Source organism: Pipistrellus kuhlii, unplaced genomic scaffold (genome assembly GCF_014108245.1).
Source record: "Pipistrellus kuhlii isolate mPipKuh1 unplaced genomic scaffold, mPipKuh1.p scaffold_m20_p_1, whole genome shotgun sequence".
Lineage (NCBI taxonomy): Eukaryota > Metazoa > Chordata > Mammalia > Chiroptera > Vespertilionidae > Pipistrellus > Pipistrellus kuhlii.
Genome location: NW_023425404.1, coordinates 153,321,209 through 153,336,620, shown reverse-complemented (window position 1 = coordinate 153,336,620; position 15,412 = coordinate 153,321,209). Strand labels below are relative to the sequence as shown.

Sequence of the window (15,412 nt, the reverse complement as noted above, 5' to 3'; positions counted from 1 at the left end):
TTGAGTCCTGTCTCTTTGTTTCTTGGTTAGCCTGGCTAGAGGTTCATCTATCTTGTTTATCCTTTCAAAGAACCAGCTCTTGGTTTTGTTGATCTTATGTATTGTTTCTTTAGTCTCTATGTTGTTTATCTTCGCTCTGATTTTTGTTTATTTCCTTCCTTCTGCTTACACTGGGCTTTTCTTGTTGCTCTTTTTCTAACTCTTTGAGTTGTAGAGTTAGATAATTTGTTACCATTTTTTCTTTTTTTCTCTTTTTTTTAGGCTTGTAGGGATATGAACTTCCCTCTCAAAACTGCTTTTGCTGTGTCCCATAGATTTTGGATTGTTGTGTTTTCATTGTCATTTGTTTCCAGGATGTTTTTAATTTCTTCCTTGATTTCTCTGGTAACCCAGTCCTTGTTTAATAGCATGCTGTTTAGTCTCCATGTGTTTGATTTCTTTGGGTTATTTTTATTGTAGTTAATTTCCAGTTTTATGCTACTGTGATCTGAGAAGTTGCTTGATATGATTTCTATCTTCTTGAACTTGAAGAGACTTTGCCTATGTCCCAAAATGTGGTCTATCTTTGAGAATGTCCCATGTGCACTTGAGAATGTATATTCTGTGGCTTTGGAGTGGAATGTTCTGAAGATGTCAATTAATTCCATCTGGTCTAGTGAGTCATTTAGGATTGATATTTCTTTGCTGATTTTTTGTTTAGATGATTTGTCCAAGGGTGACATTGGGGTATTAAAATCTCCTACTATGATTATATTGCTATTAATCTCTCCCTTAATGTCCTGCAGCAGTTTTTTTTTAATGTATTTGGGTGCTCCCGTATTGGGTGCATATATATTTACCAGGGTTATTTCTTCTTGTTGGATTGCTCCCGTTAGTATTATGAAGTGGCCTTCATTATCTCTTGTTATTTCCTTCACTCTGAGATCTAATTTGTCAGATATAAGTATTGCTTCCCCAGCTTTTTTTTCATTTCCATTCGCCTGGAAAACCTTTTTCCATCCCTTCACCCTCAGTCTGTGTGCGCCTTTTTTTCTGAAGTGGGTTTCTTGTAGACAACAGATATATGGGTCTTGTTTTCTTATCCAATCTGTTACCCTATGTCTTTTGATTGGAGCATTTAATCCATTTACATTTAAAGATATTATTGATATACATTTGATGCCATTTTTATTCTATACCCCTGTGTTCCTCCATCACTTCCTATTACTTTATTTTTACAGTAGACCCTTTAGCATTTCTTGCATTGATGGTTTGGTGGAGATAAATTCCTTCAGTCTTTTTTTGTCTGGGAAGCTCCTGATTTCCCCTTCAATTTTGATTGATAGCCTTGCTGGGTACAGTATTCTTGGATTCAGACCCTTCCTTTGCATGACTTTGTATATTTCATCCCATTCCCTTCTGGCCTCATGAGTTTCTGTTGAGAAATCAGTTGCTAGTCTGATGGGGGTTCTTTTATATAATTTCTGTCTCTCTGGCTGCTTTTAAGATTCTTACTTTGTCATTGTATTTGCAATTACAATATAATGTGCCTTGGGGTCGGTCTTATGGGATTCATTTTGCTTGGGACTCTGCGAGCATCTTGGATTTGTGAGGGTTTTTTCTTCTCTATCTCACGAAAGTTTTCTGTCATTATTTCTTGAAATACTTTTTCCATTCTTCCTCAGTTTCCTTTCCTTCTGGAACCCCTATTATTCTAGTATTGTTTTGTTTTGTATTGTCCCAAAGTTCCCTTAGGCTCTCCTCCTGCTTTTTATTTATTTTTTCTCCAGAAGCTGCTCTAATTGGGTATTTTTTCCCATCTAATCTTCTAGCTCACTGATGCGGTCCTCTGCTTCTTCTAGTCTACTCTTGATGCTTCTATTGAGTTCTTCATAGTAACGATGTCATTTTTCATTTCTTCTTTGTTCATCTTCATTTCCTCTTGGTTCTTCTTCAATTCCTCTTGGTTCTTCTTCATTTCCTCTTGTTTCTTATTCATATCATCAAATTTCTCTTCCATTCTTTTTAGCCATCCTATGATCATTACTCTGAATTCTTGCTCTGGTAGGTTGCTTGCCTCTAACTTATGTACTTACTTTTCTGGTGATGCCTGCTTTTCTTTCATGTGTGGGCTATTTCTTTGTCTTCCCATGGTCTCTCTTTTCAGGATGTCTGGTTATGTGGTATTCCTTCTCCTTTCCATGGGTGATTGAAGATTTCCCTTGAATCCACGTGTTTGCGCCGATTGGGGCGTCACAGCTGCTCGATGGACTCCTCTGCTGGGGGTTTTCCAGGCCTCAGAGAAGATCCTTCTTTCCTGGTCGCAAATTTTTTATTCTGATATATCTCCTTTCTCCAGGATCTCTCCCTCTCAACAGCATTGGTCTTTATCTCTTAAGGGGTTCTTGCATCAGCTCGTTGAAGCCCTCCTGCAGGATGTCCAGAAAGTTCCCCTGGGCCAGGCACGCTAGCATGGTTCCCGCTGGGGCTCCCGTGCGGGGCTGCAGGCGGCGGTGCTGCTCCTCCCCTGCACACAAAGGCTTTGGCCCGCTCGCGGGGATTCCTCCGGGGTCCCGCACACCGCTCACGGGAAGCCGGCCCTGAGCCAAACTCGAGAAATGTCTTACGTATAAATAAGGAGTGGTTCCCTTAGTGAGGAATATAAATACTAAAATTGCTTGCTCTGAGCTGTTCAGATGCCTTATGAAAAGAGCTCTAACCCAGCCACATTTTTTGCGGATTCATTAAAATTGCCTCTTTGGTCTGATCAGAGTTGTTCCAAATGATGTTACCACCAGTTTTTAATACTATCTTTTTCTCATTCCCAAAATTGGTTAATCTGAGTAGGCTAAACTTCATCTTCAGATATGTTGTTTTCTGAGACACTAAGTATTTGTGAATCAATTTCTTGTTGTCTATATGACAGAAAGATAATTGGTGAAGTCTAAAATTTGGGATGACTATGTTCTCTTTCCATCCCAGCCCCTTTGTCTTCTTTCTATTGAATTCTGTAATTTAGTGCCATGGAGGTCTGTCTGCTTTCTATTCCATTCTATTTAGCTTGTTTCACTCTGCTGGATTCTTGAGGGATTTATTTTTTTTTATCTTTAAATTCAAACATTTTCCCAGACATTTGTTTTCACGTATTTCACCTAGAATACTGTGAAGCCCTCTCAGTCTGTATTCTAGTTTTTGAAATGTTTTCTTTGGTTACAGCTCTGATTAATCATATTCTTTCCAGTTATCCCTATTTCTTCAGAAACACCTATGATTCTTAGAGTCCTCTTTATCTTCCCCCTCATTATGAATCATATTCTTTCTCACCATTTTTTACTCTTTGTCTTTCCCCTGCATTATGGAGAGAGCCGCTTGAGTTTGTATTTACTACCAGTAGTATTGATTTTAATTTAAAGATTTCACATCAATTTTCTTTTGATTCTTCCTTATTTCTCCTATCGTTGGATCATCTAATTTTTCTATCCCAATTCTTTTTTTATTGCTTCCCACTTGTATTTAATAAAGACTGTATTTTCTTACGTCCTACTAAAGTTGTAAAACTGCTTTTAAATATTTTCTTTTGGATCTTATTGTATATAGTGTTTAGAAATCTGCTCTTTCTCTGAATCTTTAGAATGTTCTTCCTTTCACTTTTTTCTTCAAGGTTCCCCGCCACCCCCCAAGTTCCTTTCTTTCTGTTTACTCATCCTGGATCAAGAGAAATCTACCCATACCCACTGCTTGAAAGCTGCAAGGATAAGAGGCCTGCCCTGGCTAATTCCGCTTCATAGAGCCTTAGCCAGATGCTAAGACACGTGCATGTCCTCCCGGTCCAGTGGTCTGCCAATTTTTATGTAGTGTAGCTCTATTGTACTGACATCAAATATTTTCCTAACCCCACTGTCCAACCCTCTTACATTCTGAATGCATGAAACAAAAACCATAATCCCCAGTTTGAACTGTTGCAAAGGGCTCTTTCCATCTCTCTCAGAAGCTGTATGTTTTACATGTGGGGTGTCCTCCTCCCCCCCACCCCTGCTTTTTATCACTCCCTCCATCTTCCCAAACACACACAATTTCATTCTTTTTTAAACTTATAGGGCTCTGACCAGGTGCAGAAAGGAAGATCCTGAGGTTCCCTGATTGCCTCACACAGTAGCATCCACACACCAGAGGGATGAAGGCCATGCTGTGTTTGATATAGGAAGGCAGAGAGTTGGGAACGTGATAGTTCTTATTCCTATTTAGGCTTACAAACCAAAGGAAGTCCGCAGAGTGCCTTGTGTAGATGGGATTTCCTCTTGGCAATGGCAGGAGGTAGGCTCTTTTACTTTTTGTTGATGGAAGTTACATCTCTTTCTAAATCTTCAGAAGTGTCATAGTGGGAAAATACTTTTTCAAGAGCTGCTAGGCATATGACACTATACACTTCTTTATCTTAGGTATTTTTATTTAGAAAATACAATGGATTGTATCCTAAATGTAGTCGAGCCAAAGTTGCAAGGATATTAATTATATACACATATATTTTAATTGAACTCCTGTGAAAACTGAGGGTAATATATTAGACTCGGGGTTAGCGCACTTTTGCAGATGGCGAAGAATTTCAGCTTTGAATGCCAAACAGTTGGAACAACTACTCAGGTCTGCCATTGTATCACAAAATGTGCTGGAGATAACGGGTAAATGAATGGATGTTATTGTGCTGCAATGAAACTGAACTTATAGAACAGGTGGTGGGCTGGATTTGGCTAAGGTCCGTAGTTTTCTGGCCCCGTATTAAACTGTACATTCGGAAGAGCAAATCTACGAAGGCCAGAATGATAGGATCCAGGTGTGTGATAGCAACAAAAGGCATGTTAAAAAGCCGTTCTCATTTCTCTGACCCACTTCGCTGCTCACCTTCTTACTTGCCTCTGCTGTCGTCCAGCTTGGATCTCACCTCTGAATCATAGAGTTCTCTGGTATCCCGGGATTTTCTCCTGAAATATTTTTCCTTTCTGCCCTAGTTGGACTGTATTTGTGAAGGAAGCTTCTGTTTCTGGCAACAAATTACATAATTAGGTACTGCCAATAAGAATCAGAAAGCTTGATATTCCCTGTGCCAACCTCCATATCAGCTACTCCTCCCTCCCCTACTCTCCTGCTGACTCTGCTGCTATACTTGGGCTTAGTCCAGGTTGGTGAAGATAGATTGATACTAACACAATTTCTCCTCAAGATTTGTGATCATGACATTTGTCCCCTGTTTACTTAGCGTTGTTTAAGTTCATTTGTTTACTTCAATGAAGACATTGAAGACTGTGACATCAGATGAACCTTTATTTTACTCCTCACTGCAATGTCATTAAACTAAAGAGTTCTGAAGTCAAGAAATGCTCAGTGATTTCAGTCCATACCCAGTTTTCGCAGGCTCTGTTAAACATCAATGGTCATAATATTTTGCACATAGAATTGAAAGAAATAAAATAACCTAAAGCATAGAAAACAGTTGTCAGCTTAATTACAGTGATTCAGGTGTTTGAAATAGATCCCATTATATAGTAACATGTTAATCTTAACTCATCGTATATAATTGGGGTAAAGGAACTACTGAAGTATGAGTTTCCCAAGAAAAATTAAGGTATTTGGCAGCTTTCCCCCACCCTCCCCCTAGAACATTGACCTTGTTTTTCCTACTCTGAACACCAGAGTAGCCATGGTAATAAAATCTCATTTTCTGCTGCTAATAAGAGAAGGAAGAGAACTGTTAGGAAGTACTCTATCCAAGATCTACCACTTTCTAGTCATTGAAACTTGGTTTGTTCGAATCCTCCTTCCCCTGCCTTTAATTGGTCTACCTTCCTGCCCATCAATAAGACTGTAGTGATGGCCGAAACCAGGTTGGCTCAATGGATAGAGCATCGGCCTGCGGACTGAAAGGTCCTGGGTTCGATTCCGGTCAAGGGCATGTACCTTGGTTGCGGCACATCCCCAATAGGGGCTGTGCAAGAAGCAGCTGATCGATGACTCTCTCTCATCGATGTTTCTAACTCTATCCCTCTCTCTTCCTCTCTGTAAAAAATCAATAAAATATATATATATTTTAAAAAGACTAGTGATAAGTCAGAGTGAGAAGCTGGCTTTGGGGCATTCAGGAGGAGATGGTTGCTGTGAAAATTCTTAGGACAGCAGAGACAGAATGGTCTCATATTCTGGGGTTAAGGTAGGGTGTTAGAGGTACAAAGTGCTGACATAGTCCCAGATATCTAGAGCTAGCATTAATTTTTTTTTCATGTTAAGGACCTCCCTAATGCACATATGTAAGTGTATGGGTTCACATAAAGATGCAAAAAAGTAGTGAAGTAGTCTATGAGGGATACCTTCTCTTTGAATTTAAAGGCAACTCATCAGGGCTGTGAATGCTCCTTGGTATTGATATGGTTAGTGTTCTAAGTTTCCACTACTGACCATTTACTACTCCCAGGTCAGCTGTACGACCGAGGGTGAGTCACATGACCTCTCTGTGTCTTCTTTTCTTGTTTGTAAAGCAGCGATAAGGGCATCTACTTCAGAGGTCCATGGCAAGCACTTAAAACAATGCCTGACAAACACTAAGTACTATTATTATTGTTATGGTTATCATTTGTGCTTTTGTTTGTTTTTAGAAGAGGCTGGGACTTAATGGATGTGCAAACTTCTTAATAGTCACACTGACCTTGGAATTGCTAATTTTTATCAAAGCACTGGGTTATTAATAGATACCAAATTCCTCAAATGTGAGGAATTGCTGTTTGTAGATGCTTGAGGAACATGCTTCAGTTGGCTAGGAATAAAAATTTCCTACTTTTATGGTTTTTATTAATGCTTCCTTTTGATGGATTATCCTTTTTGGGTATTCAGGATGAAACTGTGGTTCGAGTTCCTGGAAAATGCTGCCCCCAGTGCTCTTCCGGATCCTGCTCCGCTGCTGGCCAAGTATACCAGGTAACCTCTGCTGTGCCCCATGCAGGTGTTCGACATACATTTTCACACATCTGCCCTCCGTCCTTCCAACCACTGAACCTCTCCTGCCCTCATGTCTGACTCTTTGCCAGGATTAGTAACTCAGTACATGAACATCTTTTTTTCTTCTGTACATGGAAGGCCTTTATGAAAAAAATTAAACGGGAGGGGATTAGAAATATAAAGGAATGTGCTGGCAAGCAGCCCCCAGCTCATGAACCTTGGTGAACTTACTGTTCATACATCTTGAGGAGAAAAAAGGGCTGTCATTGGTTATATCACTTTATACTTAGGTTGTCTGCTTTGGTTGGATTTTATGTACTGATATTTAGAGATAATGCCCCCTTACTTTACACTTAGCCGGAGTCCTTGGAGGTGGTAGGTGAGAGCAGGAAGGGAGGCAGGAGTTTGGTGGTAATGGATCATCTAAACTTCAAAGTACTATTGGGCAGCCTGGATAGCCACTTAATAGATAGTAGGCATCAAGTATAGACCAGTCCAACAAAGGGAATAAATCAATGAATATTCTGTCTCAGGAGTGCCCAACTGAGCCAAAAGAAGGTTTCATTATTCAAAAGCAAAAAACATATTGTATTAAGAATGAACCCAAGTACTTCTCTTGCTTGTCAACTACTGTAAGGAAGACTAAATAGAAATTGGGATTATGACTCTCAGTAGAGAATCTGGGGTGGGAGTGGGTGGAGTGTCACAAATTACAGGTGGATCACATTAAATCTGAAAGCAAATAACTAACGGGGAAAGGATTTTTGTGTGCACTAGATCTGTGCTGCCCAGTACAGTAGCCATATATATGCAGATTAATTTCTCATGGAAGAGATAGCCTCTGTGTCTGTTATGAGATTTTTAGCTGCAAGGAACAGAAACATTCCTCTAAAGTAGCTAAAATGAAGACATTTATTATCTTGTCTAACAGAAAGTTCAAAGGTAGGGCAATTCCAGGGTTGCTCAGTTTGGGTCTCAAGGATCTAAGCTCTTTCGATCTCCCCACCCTGCCATGCCCAGCATGTAGCATTTGCCCTCTGTCCTGTCTCCTCCAGACCCCAGGGTGGCCTCAACTCAGGCAGCTTATCTTCACATAACCACCACTAAAGGCTGGTGGGACAAAAGAGTGTCCTTTTCAACATGGGGAGACGAGTTTTCCTTTTGGGCTCTGCCTCTCTAGCAAACTTCTCCTCGGTCCCCTCCGTTAGGATTGGGACAATGCTGTGCCCTGCTACAAGGGAAACTGGGAAAATAAATATGTGGCAGAGAGAGTTGGGTCGCCTGGCAAAGAAGAACTAACGAATGACCATGGTCTAGCCAACAAACAAGCTCTTCCTGTGCGACCTCTGTGTCCCTGGCATGGGGCAGGCCCTCCACACATCTGTGGGGTGAAGAGAGTGGAATGACAGTTAATCCAGAGTTCCCTCTGGACACTTACTGACTTTGTTCTGAGAGGCTGTTGCTACCCAAATGGCATCATTTCTCATGAGTGCATGAAAACTGAAATAAAAAAAAAATCATTCATCTTACGCACCTGTGAGACATTGGATTTTCCCCTTTCTCCTTCCCCTTCTTCACTCAGCATGGTGAACAGTGGAGCGAAAACGCCTGCACCACGTGCCTGTGTGACCAGGGCGAGGTCCGGTGTCACACGCAAGCCTGCCCACCTCTGAGATGTGAAAAGGTACTGAGAGAGCGTGTGGTGTGAAGTTTCATTCTGGGCCACTTCAGAGATGGGTTTCTTAGTCCAGTGTGTCCTTCGAGGCAATCAAAAGTTTATAATGTTTAGTATATTAGATAAAGACATGGAAGGTCTGCTTCTAGGAAGGAGGGCTGAGGGGAGGGAGCCTTGCTCGGCTGGGTGAGTGGGGGGGAGGGGGGAGTGGGGAAGGGAGAGAAGAAGAGAGTGGGGTGGTGCCTTATGGCCTCCTGTCCCACTGGCTGGGATGTCTCCTAAGCACTCTCCTTCACTCCCCTTCTCCCTGTCTCCTCAGGGTCAGAGAAGAGCTCAGCGCCCGGGGGCGTGCTGTGAGGAATGTGTGTCTCCTGCTGGCCGCTGCTCCCACCACGGGAGGGTGCGGTACCAGGATGAGATGTGGAAGAGCTCAGCCTGTGAGTTCTGCGTGTGTGACCGCGGCCGAGTCACCTGCCACACGGGAGCGTGTGCCAGGGTGGAGTGTGCCCAGGTGAGAAGCAAGGGCATTTCCCCCTGGACTGTGGGAGCGCTCTCCCATGGGGTTGGGGGGGCGGGTCCCTCCCCTGGTCCCTACTTCTTGGCAGCAGAGGGGCCCACCAGGCCACCAGGTGTACTGCTTCCAGAGCAGGGATTCTGTGGTTGAAAGAAACGCCTGTTTGCTCAGACAGGCTTCGGACAATCCCCTGGAGCCTTCAGCGCTCAGGGCATCTGGTCAACAGGAAGGCCTAGGACAGACACCGGAAGGGAAGGACACCATTAGACTTTAATAGATGAAATAGAGTGGGCCGAAGACGGGGATGCCAGGACACAGACTTTATTGAAGAGAAGAGTAACCCTGCCAGCTGGAGAGAGAGAGGGGGGGGGGAGGAGAGAGAGAGAGAGAGAGAGAGAGAGAGAGAGAGAGAGAGAGAGAGAGAAAGAGAGAGAGGGCTGGGATACAAACACCTTTAAGAGGAGTAAAGAGAGGGGATGGGGCTTAGGGCACTCAGCACACGCTGATTGGTGATTAGGGACCTAGGGGTGGGGGCTTGGGGTATTAGGCAGGTGCTGATTGGTGGGTCAGTGCTCAGGAATGTCTGGCCACAGGTGGGGTTTAAGTCCGTCCAACAACTGGAGGAAGGGAGGATCTATCAGACATGAGCCTCTCAGCCAGAGCGCTGGACCCCATTGCTGGCGCCTGCCCAGCTGGGGGACAGAGGCCCTCGGGGGCTCCAGGCTCAGCTTCTGCTGCAGGCCCCACGGGCAGCGTTTACGCAGCGAGGAGGGCTGCTCCTGGTGCCCAGGAAAGAGAATAAAATGTTTTTATGTTTTTGTTCTAAGTGGGGAGATGGGAGTGAGGTGGGGGGAGTAATTAACTCCCTTGACCTCTTTTATTATAACTTCTCTGTCTGCTGAATTTCTAGAAGCCTCTCACAAAATAGCCTCTGTTTGCACTAGAGTATATTGTAGGGAAATTGCTTTTTTCTTTCGTTCTCTTTGAACTCAATTTTTACCCACTGCAAAACAAATTGCTTTTAAAGTTGTCTCTTTCTCCCCTACCGCTCCCTTCGCCCCACCAGTTCCCCGCGGGCTGTGAACTTGAATAGAAGAGGGAAACTCGAGGGATCAGAGACACTGGTTGTCTGTAAAGCCATTTTTCTTTCTAATTCGTCCTCTCCACATCTCAGCTCCTCCTCAGACTGAGCCTAAGGAGGAACAACCTCTCAAACAAGCCTGTCTCGACAGGGTCATTTTTCATTTGCCTCCTACGTCGGAATCCTGGCAGACCTGAGACATGTTTAAGTAAAAAGGGTCTTGCTTCTTGCAGGTTTACTTCCCCCGCCAACACCTTTTCATTTCTTCTCTTTGATTATGTCAGGGCATTCGAATGGTTGGATGAAGATGAGAAAAACCCTAATCAGGGCCCTTGTCTTTCTCCCTCTCTCAGGCTGAGGCAGGGCTTCCTGGCCTCGGCAGTCTGCCCAGAGGATGCTGGGTTATTTCCCAAGCTTTTAACTTGTCTCAGATCTTTGGGTTTATGGAAAACATGGAAGAGATGATCCTGGTAGGGTGAGTCCTTCCGCTATCTATTTTGTCTGAACAAGGAGTTGCTCTCAGAAAAAATCATTTGACCTACCACAAGGTCGGTGAGTTTCCAAGTGCTTCCTGTGACACCTACGTGTGGCAGCATAAGCCGGGTTTCTCTGTTTTTAGGGAAAATGAGGAGCAACTGTGGCAGTGAGTGGAGAGGGCCTCAATAGCCTTCAATAGCACCGCCTCACCTCTTTCCACCTTCACCTCCCACCCCCACCTCATCTTCTCTTCTATTTCTTCAGGTGGTTAATCAACTAAATTGCTTTTTTCCACATTACTTTTATGTTCCTAAATTTCATTGAAGGTGCAAGGTTCTACATTGGAAACTCTATCAGAAGTGAAATTTGCCTGACCGGAGTGGCTCAGTAGTTGAGCATCGGCCTATGAACCAGGAGGTCATGGTTTGATTCCGGGTATATGCCTGGGTTGTGGGCTTGATCCCCAGTAGGGGGCATGCAGGAGGCAGCCCGTCAATGATTATTTCTCATCATTGATGTTTTCTATCTCTTTCTCGCTCTCGCTTTCTCTCTGAAATAAATAAAAATGTATTTTTAAAAAGAAGTGAAATTTTAACTAAATTTGAATCTTACAGAGAATATTCCTTAGCTTTCTTTCTATGCCATACATCTGTAAATAATGACCTTGGTTGATGACCTTGTGTAAACCTGAGCATGTTAACCTTGGTTTGGGTTAATGTCCTTGGAAAAGCCTGGACATACTGACTTCCCAGCTTCTGTTTAGTTACATATAGAAAGATGAACAAGACACATTCTGATCTAAGAGTTCCTAACCTTTGGGGAAGTCAGATACACAGACAGAAATTATAATATGTGGTGACACCAACAATTATGGAAGTAAGAATTAAATGCATTAGGAACACCTGGAGAAAATGATTATGTCTGCTCAAGGGAACAGTGAAAATATGCTACTGGTATTTTTATTCAATTCTCACCTACTTGCTGCCTTTTCTAGAATATCAAGGTCATTAGATTTCTAATCTTGGATACCAAGGGTGGATGAAGTCTAAGTGTTTGCATATCCACAAATATGAGGAAGACAATTGTGCAGCTTCACAATTGTAATGATTATCTCACTGGTTATCAACAGCAGTATTCTGAAGAGCATTGAAATCAGCACACAATTTTTCTTTAAGAAGGAGAACACGGTGCCCTGACAGGTGTTGCTCAGTGGTTAGAGCATTGGCCCACACACTGAAGGGTCTCAGGTTTGATTCCTGGCCAAGGGAATATACCTGGGTTGCAGGGTTGATCCCTGGCTCCAGTGGGGGCACGTGAAGGAGGCAACCAATTGATGTGTCTCTCTCACATTGATGTTTCTCTCTCCCTCCTTCCCATTCTCTCTAAAAATCAATGGAAAAAATATCTTCCAGTGAGGATTAACAAAAAACAAACAAAGGAGAACTTGTCTTTGGTATAGTAAACCAAATTCCTAGACATAGAAACATAAATATAATAAATCAACAGTAGAATAGCACAATATAATGATTTTCATTTTCTTATATTTTGTGTTATCTTTAAAGATGAATTCAGATAAAAAAGATTTTTGTTTTTTTTTTAAAGGTACCTAGCATTCATTCATACAGGGGTGGGCAAAGTAGGTGTATAGTTGTGAATACGTGAAACAGAGTTTATTACAGTATTATGTGTATTAATCATTTTTATGTTATTTTCCATGTGAACTACTATAAGCCTTCTTTGCCCCACCCTGTACACGAGACATAAACTTATGGGGACTTGATGGGTGATTGTAGCAAAGTGCATGGGAGAGGGTAGGATGCCATAAAGGTGAGGTTCCTTCCCCTTCTCCAGTAGAGGAAAACCTCTCCGAAGAGTGTTTCCTTTCCCAGCGGGCAGGTGTGCGGAGACTTTTGCCTGATGGGTGGATACAGGTGTGATTCAGTGGGGAGGGGTGAGCAGATTTAATCTGGCCTATGCAGCAGAATCTTCTCAAAAGAAAAAGAATTAGTTTTGTTTCACAAAGCAATTTTTTCTCAAAGCAAAAGTCAAAAGCTAATTGGAGTGAGTTCCCCACCGCAGTGAACTGACACAGCTTGGGGCATTCGGGCTTCTTCTATAAAAGACAAATCCATTGAGAATGAACCACCTCACCAAAACCGAACCCTTGGCTGCTCTGGAGCAGTGCTTGCTGTTATTTTCAGGAGAAAGGAAGACTCCCCTCTTTGCTTTGTTGGGGTGATGCAGGCTCTATCTTCAGTGTTGTCTCTGTGACATGGTAGGCACTCAAGAATGTCATGCGTTTTGTCTTTAATAGAAACACATACTCTGTCTTGTTTTAAAACATTGTTTTAAGCAACCTAGATTACATGCCTATAAACTCCTTTTTACGCTTTCAAATTAAATTTCACTGTGTTTCTGGGTTATGCCTTCACTACTAGCTCATTTGTCAGATTTCTGCAAAACAACTTATATGTAAATAGTCTCTCTGTAGCACCCATCTAGGGGTCCTCAAACTTTTTAAAGTGGGGGCTAGATCACAGTTCCTCAGAGAGCTGGAGGGCCGGACTATATGAACTACTAATTCCTATTGTAACACCTCGGCTGCGCTCACTGCCCCAAAAACCTGGCGGGCCGGATCAGACTCCTCTGCGGGCCGCATGTGGCCCACGGGCCGTAGTTTGAAGACATTAGCCTCTGGTTGTCATTGGATTTTGATAGGCAGCGATCTATACAGAACTCTCTTCTTATTGACATAACTTCTCAGACACTAAAAAGTTTATACGTGTGTTTATTTGTTTCTTTCTTTTAAAAGTTTATGTTTTCCTTTTTAAAAATGATACATTTTCATTTTAGGAAATTAAAGGCAAGAAAAGTGGAAGAGACTTTAAAATCTATTCATAATGCTACAATTCAAAGCAACCAATGCTATTTTTAAAAAATATATATATTTTATTGATTTTTTACAGAGAAGAGGAGAGAGGGATAGAGAGCTAGAAATGTCAATGAAAGAGAAACATTGACCAGCTGCCTCTTGCACACCCCCTACTGGGGATGTGCCCGCAACCAATGTACATGCCCTTGACCGGAATCGAACATGGAACCCTTCAGTCCGCAGACCAACGCTCTACCACTGAGCCAAACCGGTTTTGGCAACCAATGCTATTTTTATATATATATTTTTAATGCACAGTGTTTTAAACATAAAATATCATTGTGATTATTCTGTTTAAGCTATCTTGCATGATTTAATTTTTTGCCTAACATGGTCTCTGCACTTTAGATATAATATAGTTTCCAAATTCAATAATGTCTTCATTTAGAGACATCACCATTTTTTAGAAAATAGACATATCTTTTTAAAGTGAAAAGTGCTTTCAAGAATACTTTTTAGCTCATAGATATTCAATATTAGGATATGCATACAAAAATTATAAACAGAGATTGTATTTTTAACAGGAGATTCCCTGGGAGGTAGAGCTCCAGTGGAATTGTACTTTCTAAGTTACAAAATTCAGAATTATTTAATTTTTATAGTAAGCATTTATTATTATTTTATAATTAAAAACAAAAATTCTGAAGTTGCTGAAAATGGGAAGTTAAAATAATAACAATTTGAAAGTCAAACTTCTACTTTCCTAGTGTGGCATTTCTTTCCTTCCTCATAATTAAAAAAAATTAATTAAGTTAGATAACAGTTTCAAAATACTGAATAGCCATTGTTCTATGTTTAACTTATGCCTAAGACTACATCTGTGCACAATGGACGTGTCTGGTTTTGTTTTCAAGGGAAAACATTGGTTTGACTTGAGCACCATAAATGAAACCGAACCACAAGTTCAAAGCTTATGTATCAAAGAACGCCTGATCCTTTTCTGAAGCTCATTGCTTTCTAAGACTGTAACATTAACCTTGGCCATGCTTGTTATTCTCATGAGCTCCTGATCTGGGGTAGGAAATTATGGAGGGTTCTGTGCACAAGTATCACCAGAACTATAAAGAAAAAGGTTTTGGGGATGACTAGTGACTGTAACTGAGCAGACTTTCTGAAGGAAGACAATGTGGGGGGTGCGGTTTGTGTGGGGGAGGGGGGTGAGGAGGGAGAAAGAGGGGAGTTGGGGGAGAGATTCCATGAGTCCTGGGCCAAGGCAAAGGAGAACGCTCAACGTCTTTCATTCCAGTCAGGGAATATAGCTGCTTCGAAATTTAGCACTGCTACCCGGGGATGTTAATTTGATAAGTCTCTCTGCAACCCTTATTTCTATAGGGTGAAGAATTAATTCACTTAGATGGAAAATGCTGTCCTGAATGCATTTCAAGGAGTGGCTATTGTGTTTATGAAGAAAACACAGAATTTGTGAGTATAACTAAAGGCCATTAAGAACAAATAATTCAAAATTAATTTAATGAGGGGGTATTACCTTCTCTTTTCTTTCACCTATTCATTTGTTCAACAAATTGATTATGGACCTCCTGTGTGACAGGTACTGGGGATGCAGATGCAGACACAGTAGGTACAGTCCATACTCTCATGGAGCTTAAGTTGTAATGTGGGGATAGAGGACAGAGTTCTGCCTAGAGTATAAAGCAGCTTAATGGGGCTAGGGAGTATCTGGGATGGACGCAGGTGCTCTTTTACATAAGGTGGTCGGGGAAGTCCTCTCAGGCAGAGAAATTTGGGCACAATTTCTCAGCAATTGCAAAA

The 15,412-nt window shown here is 41.9% G+C and overlaps 1 protein-coding gene across 1 annotated transcript in view; it reads left to right on the top strand.

The window, feature by feature from the left end:
* FRAS1 (Fraser extracellular matrix complex subunit 1) overlaps positions 1-15,412 on the top strand; it is a 446,031-nt gene that overhangs the window by 186,870 nt on the left and 243,749 nt on the right. Inside the window, exons 7-10 of the mRNA XM_036412793.2 lie at positions 6,859-6,942; positions 8,546-8,647; positions 8,958-9,149; positions 14,975-15,064. Coding sequence (XP_036268686.1) covers positions 6,859-6,942; positions 8,546-8,647; positions 8,958-9,149; positions 14,975-15,064 — 468 coding nt within the window. The remainder of the gene's footprint in view (positions 1-6,858; positions 6,943-8,545; positions 8,648-8,957; positions 9,150-14,974; positions 15,065-15,412) is intronic.